Source organism: Myxine glutinosa, chromosome 2 (genome assembly GCF_964187855.1).
Source record: "Myxine glutinosa chromosome 2, kmMyxGlut1.1, whole genome shotgun sequence".
In the NCBI taxonomy this organism is placed as follows: Eukaryota; Metazoa; Chordata; class Myxini; order Myxiniformes; family Myxinidae; genus Myxine; species Myxine glutinosa.
The window spans coordinates 259,774,608-259,787,031 of record NC_136262.1 but is presented as its reverse complement, the minus strand read 5'-3'; the positions used below and the strand labels follow the sequence as shown (position 1 = coordinate 259,787,031).

Here is a 12,424-nt window from a genome sequence, read left to right as displayed (position 1 = left end):
TCCAACAGGACAATGACCCACCTCCCGCCCCAAGCATACAGCCAAAGCAACACTGGAATGGCTTCAGAACAAGGGCGTGAAAGTCCTTGAGTGGCCCAGCCAAAGCCCAGACTTGAATCCCATTGAGAATCTGTGGAAAGACTTGAAGTTGGCTGTTCACCGACGCTCCCCATCCAACTTGACAGAGCTTGAGGGAATATGCAAGGAAGAATGGGAGAAACTCCCCAAATCCAGATGTGCAAAGCTGATACAGACATACCCAAGAAGACTCCAAGCTGCAATCACTGCCAAAGGCACTTCTACAAAGTATTGACTCAGGGGGTTGAATACTTATTTAAATCAGATATTTCTATCTTTCATTGTTAATTGTTTTGTAAAAAAAAAAAGTCTAAAAAACAAATTCCACTTTGACCATATGGGGAATTATGTGCAGATCAGTGAAAAAAAATCTCAATTTAACCCATTTTAAATTTAGACTGTAACACAACAAAATGTGGAAAAGTCAAGGGGCGTTAATACTTTCTGAAGGCGCTGTTTTTAGCATAATATTTCAAAAGGTTGTGTACAGATTATATCAAAACCAGGTGGATGAGTCGGTTGGGCGACAAGAGCAAGCCTCTTAGATTTTGATTCAGGTACAAATCCAGATCCGGCCTATCAGTGGAATACAAACCATCAATTGTTCAGCCTGGCGGAGGTATGCTCTCTACCGAGCGCCATTCTAGTTATCTTGTTGATTTGTTGCTGTCAGTTTTTATGTTCATGAGTTTGGTTTGTGTTACGAGTAAAAACAGTAATATACAAGTCATTGCAGTATGCATCAACGTCAACAGTGTCCATCAACATTGCATCAACAGAAACATTTGCAACAGGGTAAAAAATAAATACATTGGGAGGTATGGACCTTGTTATACATCCAACATACATTACAAGCCGAGGCATTATCTTGGTCATTTTGCCATATCTAGTGAGAAATCTCAAAAAGTGAGTTACGGTTGAAATTTTAAATGTGGATAATAGCAAAAGTGTATTGAACATAATTTGAGGATCATTTTGATATCAGTAATGCGCTCCGTCATTCATATTTTGGACTACAACCAAGTGCCATTTTTACAAGCAAAAATGTCAAAGCCGGTGTTCTCTGCTCACCTGGAACTTTGTAGAGGTACTGCTCTGCTAACCTTTTGGTTCTGGACCCAAAAGATTGCCACTTGTATGTGGATATCCCCCTCCCCCACATAGAACCTTTAACAGTGGTCCACCCCCTAGAAGATTTAACAGGGGTCCCTCACCTCAAGAAGCTTCAATATATTTCATAATGTCAGTTTTATTTTTGTTTTCAATCAAACCGATTAAATTCGTGGAAACATGAAATTGAAACTTTTTTCATGCAGTGACGGGTTGTGGCCTAAAATGCGATTTTGGTTGGTGTTTCATGCCTAGGGATTGTTGAATTGTTTAAAAAAAAATTGCTGGCCTGAAACTGTGACGTTGCATACTGGCATTGGTGAAAAACTATTCAAAAAACCTTTCAGCCACTTGCTCGTTTGTTCAGCTGTGAAAAAACATAATGCCGATGTACCTGATGGAGATGGAAGCTCAGCATTCAAGTTGTATTGAAATGCAAAATAGACAAAACCTTGAGGCAAGCTTAAATACAATATGAATAACTCGCTGGAAGCCCGTAGTAAAATAGCACGAGAGAAAAAAACAACAACAAAAAAACGCTTTTTATTCTTGCCCTGATTGAAAGAGCTAAAAAAGAATCGCATTTCTTAACAACAAAGATATCACAGCACATCCTCGGTTCATATTCGAATACAAAATTTCTCTATCCAGGAAGTGGGAAATCCCCACCCCCCTCAGACACCATATCGAGACCTTCCTCTGATGCAGTGCCTCGTTTCCAGGAAGAACCACCTTTCAGAGGCCATTTTCCCCCGCAGAGCGGGGGTTGGCCTTTTTCGGGCACCGTGGTCCCCTTTTTGAAGCAATGTTTTACTGCCAGATGCCCTTCCTGCCACCAACCCTGTTAGTCGCCTCTTGCAACACACAGGGAAATACCAGTGAACTGGTACTCAATTTGCCGACCTCGGAAGGATGACGGGCTGAGTCAACCCCCTGGCGTTAATTCAGCGATCGACCGGGATTCAAACCCAGGATCCTAGGATCCCAAGCCGGCACCCTAACCGCTAAGCCAACACCAGGCTGTCGTTTTCAGGAAGCTGATACTCATTTTGCCGATCTCAGAAGGACGACAGGCTGAGTCAACCCACCTGGTGTTATTTAATGGCACGACATGGGCTCAAACTCAAGACCCTAAGATCTAAAGCCAGCCACCTTAACTGTGAAGCCAACACCAGGGTTAATTGGTTGAAATAACAGATATTTTCACACTTTTATGTTGCTACAAACCTAAATAAAATTTAAAATCAGTGATCGATGTGAAGCAGTTGAACGAAAAGCAAACTTTTTTGTTGTAGTTTAAAAATGCTCATTGCCAGACCACAGTTTAGTCATCACAGTGACAAGTAAAAGACCTTACCTGAGACTCGGTAGATCCCTTCACAACGAAGTCCGTTCCTTTCCACAAAGTCAATGCATTCACGACACACGGCAGGCAGAGGTATTCCATCACATAATGCCGTACGCATCACAGCTTCCTCCAAGGTGGCACCGAAGATGGGACCACAGCGAGGTCTAACGACCTCTTCCTCCTGGGGCCGTTCACATTCTTCTACACTCAAGGAAGCTTTTTTCTTCTTCTTTTTGGGCTTCTCTTTTTTCAGTTGTTTCACATCAACAGGAGTCTGCGACAAACCCAAGTGGTTGTTCAGCAAGATTCCTCAACATCAGGTTGTGAACAGAAAAGTTATGTAACTATGCCTCATAGGAAGAGCATAAAAATAATTTAGCCAAAAATTACTGTGTGGATGGGAAGTGGGCCGAACGGTCGACCGATAACATCTTACACGACAATATCTAAATTAGGTCAATCTTCCAATTTTTTATGTACGCAAGATAATAATTTTGGCAAATGTCCATGATAATTTGAAAACCAAGGGATGAGGATGATAAATGAATTGTGCTTGGATATTCATTCAAAACATGAGATTTTAAACTCGAAGCAAACACATCAGCCGAGATTCTCATCAGCTGCTTTATCAGAAGTACCACCATTTTGAGTTTTCTGGTGAGCAATATTTTGATTTAATTTGAAGGTACCGTACTCTTTACAGAGCGTTGGTGTTGCCGAAGCAGTTTATTGGCAAGGGTGAGACAGTAATGGGTGGTTTGCCATTGCCTTCCCAGCCTGGTTTGTCCATGCTCTATCCTTTAAATACTGAGCATCAAAAGCAAGGAAGCAGCACATAACATTTTTAAACTATTTGGTACGACTCGGCCGGGGTTCGAATCACCGACCTCCAAGACTCGGAGCAGACATTCGAACCATCCGAGTCTAAGCAATACATCTTAAACAACTAACTTGTACGCCATTTCCTCCTGTCATTAAAAATAATAATAAATCTGAAATCTGGTTCACTCATCTATGGTTACATTCAAGAATAAACCACATTTTTAATGTTAGCGAATAATGCAATTATCATAGCACAAAAGTAAAGAAGTCACAATATTAGATCCTTTAAAAAAATTCAGAACTTTTGGGGTCACTTTAAAAAGAAACAAAATTAAAAAACCTCAGGTCACAGTTCCGAGAAGCAAAAAATTGTGCACTTTGTGATAAAAGCATGAAATTTCATCACATGTCTCTAAATATTCCAAGATTTATTTTCAGATATGGAATCATCATGGATTTGACCTCTGATAACCTTGAGAATCAAGATCAATGACCTTGGGCAACACCAATTTGCGATTTTAGCAACATGCATCGTAGAAACGATCGTAAGTCACCAAATTACAATTTTTTACATGACTGCTTATCAGTGTTCTGCAGAGGTCTGCAGATTATTTTCAAAGATGATGTTTGACCTCAATTTAAATATTGAAGTCAGTGACCTGGAACAATGCCAATTCACATTCGCAGTACCCTGCATCATAACATACGTTTTTTTGTTTGTTTTGTTTTTTTGTATACAACATCGAGGCTCGTGAAAGAGCGAACATTAATCACACGGAAAGACAAACAGACACATAAAACAAATAACATCGGGAGCGGTAGACAAGATGGGGAGAGAGGGGGAAGGACACAAACACAACATTTGAGAGCAGGAACCGAGAGACATGGAGACATCGAGAGAACTGTGGGAGGGAGAGGGCTTTGGGGGGGAGGCATGGGAAGGGGGGGGGGGGGGTGGGAGAGGTATAAAACATATGGACACTGCCAGGACCTCCAAGAAAGAAGTTGGAATTTCAAACAAGGTGGATCTGGGGTGAATTAGTGGGGGTAGAAAAGATCAAGGTTTTGGATGGGGGAAGATAAGAGATGGTGGTGAACAGCTGTTTTAAAGACCTGGAGGGAGGAGTGTGATTGAAGTGAGTGTGGGAGTTTGTTCCAGAGGCGGGAGAAAAGAGGAATGAAAGAGTGAAGGTGAGCAGAGAGCCGAGATTTCGGCAGTTTAACCATCAGAGGGTGGCTGGCAGATCTTGTGCGACCTGTAGGAATATTTGGGGGACAGAGCACAGAGAGAGCTGGGGGAGCAAGGCCGGAGAGGAGTCGGTAGAAGACAGAAAGACCACCAACCTGCCTGCGGTGAGTGAGTGAAAGGCCCTCAGAGATAGCTTCATCGCGGGAGATTCCAATGATTCTGAAAGCTTTGGATTCAACAGCGTGAAGCCGAGCCAGGTGTGAGGCAGGAGCACCAGCCCATAGGGGAGAACAGTATTCCATTGAGCTGCGGATGAAAGCCTTGTATGTGGTGAGGAGCTCAGGTGTGCCTAGGAAGGACTTCGCACGATGGAGGATGCCCAGTCGGCGACTGGCTTTGGAGGCCAGCTTGGAAATGTGGTTTTCCCAAGAAAGATCATGGCAGATAGTGAGACCCAAAAGCTTGAGCGACAGAACTTCTTGGAGAGGATTGTTGAGAAAGTAGATGGGAGGGTTGTCCAGTCGATCTTTTCGGAGAGACATCGTAAGAGTGTGAGATTTGTCAGGATTGAAAGACATGTTCCACTTGTTTGACCAGTCTGTGATTTTGTCCAGGTCTTCAGAGAGTGAGGAGGCTGCAGACTGCCGATCTGAGGGAAGAGGAATGGAGCGGCAGAGAGTGGAGTCATCAGCAAAGAGATAGACAGGATTTTCCAGAGAGTCGGAGAGATCATTGATAAAGACCAGAAAAAGCACAGGGCCCAGCACACTGCCTTGGGGAACTCCAGCCTGAACAGGAAGGGGAGATGAGAGAAATCCATTCAGGGCCACACGTTGACTACGACCAGAGAGGAAGTCCGCAAGCCATGCATGGAGATTTCCATGGATACCATAGGAGGAGAGTTTGGTGAGCAGAGCTGGGTGCCAGACCGTATCGAAGGCACGTGATATGTCAAGGGAGACAGCTCTGATTTCCTGTTTGGCATTGAGGACCTCCATCCATTGTTGAGACAGCAGAAGCAGCATGTCCAGAGTAGTGACCTGGTCTGAAACCAAATTGATGATCAGAGATCAAGCCATTGGAGAAGAGGAAAGATTTCATATCCGAAGCAATGATGGATTCCATGACTTTGCTGATAATTGGGAGCAGGCTGATTGGTCTGTAGTTGCAAGGATCTGTTTTTGCACCTTTTTTGTGTAAAGCGGTAATGTTTGCTGATTTCCAGGATGCTGGCAGATGACCTTGAGCAAAAGATAGGGTGAAAAGAACAGAGAGAGGGTGAGATAGAGCGGCAGAGCAGGATTTTAGGACCCGTGGGCTGATGCCGGGTTAGTGTGAGGTTTAAATGAAAAAATATGCTGGTGCCGGGTTTAAATGAAAAAATAAAATATTTTATGAGATTCCTGGTGTTGTTCTGTCCCACTGAATTTATATTGTACTTTATATTGTTTATATCGTCCCACGGAGTTTAATGCCACATTTAGATGAATTATGAATTCTGTAGAAACAATTCAAGAGTTCATACACAAAAGCCGATAAACGACATTCCTGTCAAAACTGAACGAAGCATGCCATGATGTAGCTTACAGTGCCATTTATGTGAGAACCAAATCGCTGTTTTGCAAAAATTGATATAACCCATGTAATTATGTACTGCGATTCAACGTTTCATTTCATAAACCGATAAACGCCGTGCGCGCTTTATAAAAACACCCGATATATCCATTTAACCAATCAGCGCACAGCACCATAGTCACGTGATGCAATAGGTCAGCACCCATGTTCTGATCGCTTTGCTTTGCTGAAAATGCCATAAACCTTCGAAATAAGCAATTTTTTCTTGAAATAATGTACAGTTTTGATGATATTGAGATTCTGCTTCTGTTGTGAAGGATGCTCACACTAACCTACTATAGAAAGCATTACTCACACCTCCCAGTTCTTTAGATCTCTGCATCAAATACGTATCTGTGTGACATAATGTACATATAGACACCAACCTTCTAATAAACTGGGTGTATTTGTAGTATTTGTAACCACTTCACAATCAGAGAGAGTATTTGAATCCTGGTTCAGGTCAAAGAGGTCAAAGCTCCATCGATTTCACCTATTAAAAGAATGTTGCAGGACACAGAGTCACAGAAAACGATGTAATTTAGGGAGTTATGCTCATGTTACTGTGGCACTTAGTGCCAAAATAGAAAATTCTCATTGTCCAAGGTCATAGGTCAAATCCAAGATGGCTCCACATCTGAAAATAAACTTTACAGTACGTAGAAATACTGTAGAAAAGTTCATGCTTTTATCACAAAGTACAGAATGATTTTATATTATGATCTTATCTGGTGTAGTAATGGCTTGTGAAAGGATGAATAATAACACCCACCTCACAGGCTCCCGATATTAGTGTTATCTCTCTCATTACAGTGGAAAAAAAAAAAAAAAAAAAAAAAGGGAAGAAAATGAGAGTTCATGTCCAGAAGGGCATTGGATGGTTGGCCGGGGAGGCAGGGTAAGATATTGCCTCCACTTCTCCGACTTGCGTAAATGAGCAATAAATTCCAGAATCTCACTTTACCACGATGCGGTAGATTCAGTGCCAATCATTCCATTAAAATTTTCCTTCAAAAAGCCATCATTCCAGACTTCCAGTGAAAGAATCAAACTTTGTCAAAACGATTTAAGGCATCAATAAATTAATAAACACTCATTTAAATCTGTGCATCGGGTGGCACGTATCAGAACGAAAGAACAGCGTACCGTGTGGTTTGTGGTATTACTCCATGCGACAAAAGTGTGTTCTTACCACAAGCTCTTTTGATTTCTTTTCTTTCTGTTTCTCCTCCTTTGGTTTATCTTCCTTTTGCTTTTCTTTCACCCGGACATCTTTCTCTTTCTTCTTGGAGAAGCTAGGCTTCTTGAACACGTGGATTCCTTTCGACTTCTTCACCTTGGTGGGAGATTCAGCTTCATCCGCAGAGCTGTCTTCCTGAAAAGCTGCATACCCCTCCACTGAATGAATAGGGTAATGAATGTCACAGTTAGAAGCCACCATATCATGGAGAAAAACCCCCCCACAAATTGTAGTTGAATTGTAATGAGGTCCACAATAGTTCTCAAACAATAAACCAATTTGATTGCGCACAAAATGCTCAAAGCAAAAGATTGTATAATATACTGAACATATATATTAAGCCTGTGTATTTATTTCTCTGTCATGGAGGAAGTGATGTCGTGACTGCATTCACCCCATTGGTTGGACCGCTCGCCAAACTCCGCCCATAATCAAAATCATGCACCCTCATTTTGTGAAGCAGCATCGGCTGCAGGCCTCAAACCTTGGGTGTCAGTCCACAGCCCAGTGCAATTGGAATCATCCCAGGTAAATAACGATGATGCTTCCGCTTCAGGGCTTCCACGTCCGGTCCCTCGAGCGAGGAAGCGACTTCGACCTTTGCACGGCATCAAACTTTAAGTATTTTCCCATTCGTGTCTTTGTCAAATTTCCACTCGTTATTTCATTGTGTATGTGTTACTGTGTGTTTCTAGCTTGTTAGTGTTGCTTTGCAATTCGTGCAACCTTGTGTATAATTCATCGTTTTCTGTTCACACCGCGTGCGCAGCCTGGTAACTTGAGGCTTCCCCCCGTCGGTGTTTTGTGAATTTAAGTTCTTTCCTTCGCCGTATTGCTTATTTCTTAGATTTTCTCTTCTCCCCCTAACTTCCCCCAACATCTACCCCTTTGTCTAACATTTTAAATACAAAGAAAAAAAGAAAAAAAACTTTTTTATTTCCTTCTCTCCTCATGGACGTGCGTGTTGTCTCGCCCCGCCCCTTAATCTCCTTTTCTTCCACCTCTTCCTTCCATCTCCAGCCGATACTCGCCTTTACAATTCGAGTTTCCTCCATACTCATTTAACCCTTTCTCCTTTCTCTGATCCACTCCCTTACTTCACAGACTTCTCCCAGATTGTTTTTCACGGTTTTGTTTAAATATGTTTAAACTTTCCTCTGCAGTGTTTTATTCAGCGGTTTATTATAACACGCTGTTTTTCTTCCTATTTAAAAGGCTTTTTTCAATTTCCTCATCAAATCATTCCATTTCAAAAAAAAATTCAATCTCTCACAGTCATTCCATTCTACATTCTTAAACTCAACTTCATTCCACCCCTCCTCTATAGTTTTCAAACGGATCTCTGACTTGAAAATCAAAATAAACCCAGTTTGTAATAAAGGTTCGTTTTTCATGAATCATCCACTTTCTAAAGTCCCCCCTCACCCTTCCACTCCTAACCTCCCCCTTCACCCCTCCCTTTCAATTCTCCCCCCTCACCTTCAAAACTCCCCCCCAACCCCTCCCCTTCTAATCTTCCACATACTATCTTTCTCCAAATTCTCCCCCCTCCCTCCTCCTCCTCCTCCTCCTCCTCAAAGCTGCCTCCTCCCCTCTTCCATCACATACCTCCACCTCCTCCAACCTTCGACTTTGCTCTGCCCCCCTCCCTCAAACAACACCTCACTGTGCCTCTTCCCATCACCATCAAACCTTTTGTCCTCCTCATCCTTCCCTTTCTTCTAACTCTTCTGCAATCTCCGATACACTATCAACAGCTCTCCCTCACCACTCATCTTACCCAACCTCCCCTCCTCTGTCCTGTACCCGATGCTCCCCCCCCCCCCCCCCCTCTTCCTTAACGGTATGGACCTCAAACATACGGGGCCTTCACTCAAACCTGATTGATCTCTCCATACAGGTTGCTTCTGACAAACCAGACGTAATCTGCTGAACAGAAACTTTCCTCCTTCAAGATGTCTCAGATTCCTTAATATATCTTCCTGGTTACTCCCTCCTCCAGTATGATAGACCTGAGCCACGTCCTGGTGGTGGGGTTGCTATCTTTATCAAAAACTCTATTCCTCACTCTCCTTGCACTGCCCTCTCTCCACCCCACCCACAGGAGTACCTCTGGCTACGGCTTCCTCTCCACTGCCACCTTTTGTTCATACATGTTCTGAACCGTCCTCCAAACAGTGATGACTCCATTTACATCTCCCTGTCTGACAACATAGACCAACTTCCATCCACTCATCCCAACTCTTTCTTCCTCATATGTGGCGACTTCAACTGTCATCATGCCAGCTGGCTGGGTGTGGGTTCCTCTCACACCAGCCATGGCACCTCAGCAAAGGACTTCTGCGACTCATTGGGACTGACACAATCTGTCAATTTCCCGACCCGGATCTCAGTCAATGGAGTATCTTATCTTCTCGACTTTGTTATGACCAACTTCTCTGCAAATGTCTGCTGCTCTTCTTCTGCTCCAATTGGTTCTTCTGATCATTTCCTTGTTAAAGTGGATATCACTCTGGCCATTCTCAGAGAGCCTCCTCAGTGCCGACGAGTCTGGTATTTCACTCAGGCTGACTGGCACGGTCTTCAAGCAGACATCAATCATCTGGACTGGTCTCCCATCTCTACTGCCTCTGACATCAACTCTTCCTGGGAATTCTTCCAAAGGAAATTGCTCTCTATCATGTTCAGATTTATCCCATCTCGTCTTCAGTTGTCATACCCATCCTCCCGCCCATGGTACACTGAAGCAGGTGGTGAGGCAGTTGCCATGAAGCAACTTGCATTCACCTCATGGAAGGCTAATCCAACTGAAGGTAAACTCAGTTCCTTTCATAAATCTTGGAACAGGTGTGTGTCTACCCTCAGGAGAGCCAGGAAGCACTATCTCTCTACTCTCAAGACTGAACTCTCAAACCTGTCTCAATCCTCCAAATGCTGGTGGCGTCTGGACAAATCTGTTTCTGGTGTTTGTTCCCCTTCCATCCCCTCCCTTACCTCAAATGGCGACACAGCTGACACCACACGTGAAAAAGCCAAATGCCTCAACTCTGTATTTGCCTCAAAATATTGTGTCCCGAACCCATCTCTCTCTGTACCCACCATTCCCAGTCGAACCCAGCTGCTGTGTCCTCTCCTGACAAGGTGGAGAAGGTTTTGTCAAACCTCGACTCTGATTCTGCAACTGGACCAGACGGCATCAGCCCACGGGTCCAAAAATCCTGCTCTGCCGCTCTATCTCACCCTCTCTCTGTTCTCTTCACCCTCTCTTTTGCTCAAGGTCATCTGCCATATGTTTGGAAATCAGCGAACATTTCCGCTTTACACAAAAAAGGTGCAAAAACAGATCCTTGCAACTACAGACAAATCAGCCTGCTCCCAATAATCAGCAAGGTCATGGAATCAACATCGCTTCTGACATCAAATCCTTCCTCTTCTCCAATGGCTTGATCTCGGATCATCAATTTGGACTCAGACCAGGTCATTCTACTCTGGACATGCTGCTTCTGCTGTCTCAACAATGGATGGAGGTCCTCAATGCCAAACAGGAAATCAGAGCTGTTTCCCTTCACGTATCACGTGCCTTCGATACGGTCTGGAACTCCGCTCTGCTCACCAAATTCTCCTCCTATGGTATCCATGGAATTCTCCACGCATGGCTTGCGGACTTCCTCTCTGGTCGTAGTCAACGTGTGGCCCTGAATGGATTTCTCTCATCTCCCCTTCCTGTTCAGGCTGGAGTTCCCCAAGGCGGTGTTCTGGGCCTTTAAAACCACTTTTTTGAAATACCTACTTCTTTCCTGGAAGTCCTTGCAGTGTCCATGTGTTTTATTCTTCTCCCACCTCCCCCCCCCCCCCCCTTCCCATGCCTACTGCCCCCAAGCCCTCTCCCTCCGTCAGATCTCCCGATGTCCCTGCTCTCAAATGTTGTGCTTGCATGCTTCCCCCTCTCTCCCCATCTTGTCTACCGCTCCCCATATTACATATTTTATGTGTCTGTTTGATTTTTTTTTGTGATTAATGTTAGCTCTTTCACGAGCCTCGATCTTGTATACAAAAAAACAAAAAAAACAAACACAAAACAATCTGTAAGTAGTTTGCTCAAAATTCAACACCAGCACAATATATTGCACCAAGAAAAAGAATACCAACATCGTTTCTCCTTCTTCTTAAATTTTCCTTTCTTCTTTGCACCATCTCTGTCTTCATCAGAAGGCACCTCCCCAATTTTATGTGGCCCGTCTTGCAATGCAATTGGCTCAGCTAGGCGATACAGGCCAGGAAACTTGTTTGGACTAACTTCCTCCTCCTCTTCTAGACTTGGGCTGCGGCCAGTACCTGTTGGCTCGACTCGCCGTGGTTCGTGAGGGCTACCTTGTGCAGGCAGGAAGCACTCCGCCATGCTTCACTCTGGCTGATCCTAGGTAGGTAATGAAAAACATTTCATTTAACATCCACCCACCTCAAAATACTATTTTAAACAAGCATTCTGAGTATTGCGCTGCAATACATGTCCCCTACCAAAGTTCAAAGTGCCATAACTTTGTCAAAAATGATCGAATATGCAAATTTATGCACGGTTGATGCTGGTTTTCAAACTCGATCTGAGGTATGCTGAGACACGTGTGTCACGCCTCGCCTCGTTGATAAGCCCGCAAGGTCGCTCCGTGGAGCGGCCTGCACGTATTGCACTGTGTGAATTATATAAATTATTACCAACTCACGGTCTGAGGTACTAGCGATTCAAGAGATATCCATTTTTTATGGCACATTGAAGAAGCCAATGCGAGGTTTCTTCTTCCTCAGCTTGTCACAACTCTGTCAAATGCGATCGAGTTAAAAAAGTCAGAATTTGACCAAATCTGTTTTATTCGTTTGTTAATATACCTCAGCTATTGACAAATCTTAAATTAGAATTTTATTTGAGGTTAAAATGACCGCGACAGGTCGTGTCCAACGATGCTTTCAGTCTGTACATGTGATAAATAATTAAATCCGCACACTTTACGCCTCTTCTTCTTCACGC

At 43.6% G+C, this 12,424-nt stretch overlaps 1 protein-coding gene across 1 annotated transcript in view; it reads right to left on the bottom strand.

Annotated features, from left to right (window-relative positions):
• Positions 1-12,424, bottom strand: part of RALBP1 (ralA binding protein 1) — a 137,607-nt gene that overhangs the window by 113,224 nt on the left and 11,959 nt on the right. The window contains exons 2-4 of the mRNA XM_068105826.2: positions 11,551-11,818; positions 7,354-7,559; positions 2,546-2,810 (exon numbers count right to left, since the gene is read on the bottom strand). Of these exons, the coding sequence (XP_067961927.2) occupies positions 2,546-2,810; positions 7,354-7,559; positions 11,551-11,800 (721 nt within the window). The 5' untranslated portion in view covers positions 11,801-11,818. The remainder of the gene's footprint in view (positions 1-2,545; positions 2,811-7,353; positions 7,560-11,550; positions 11,819-12,424) is intronic.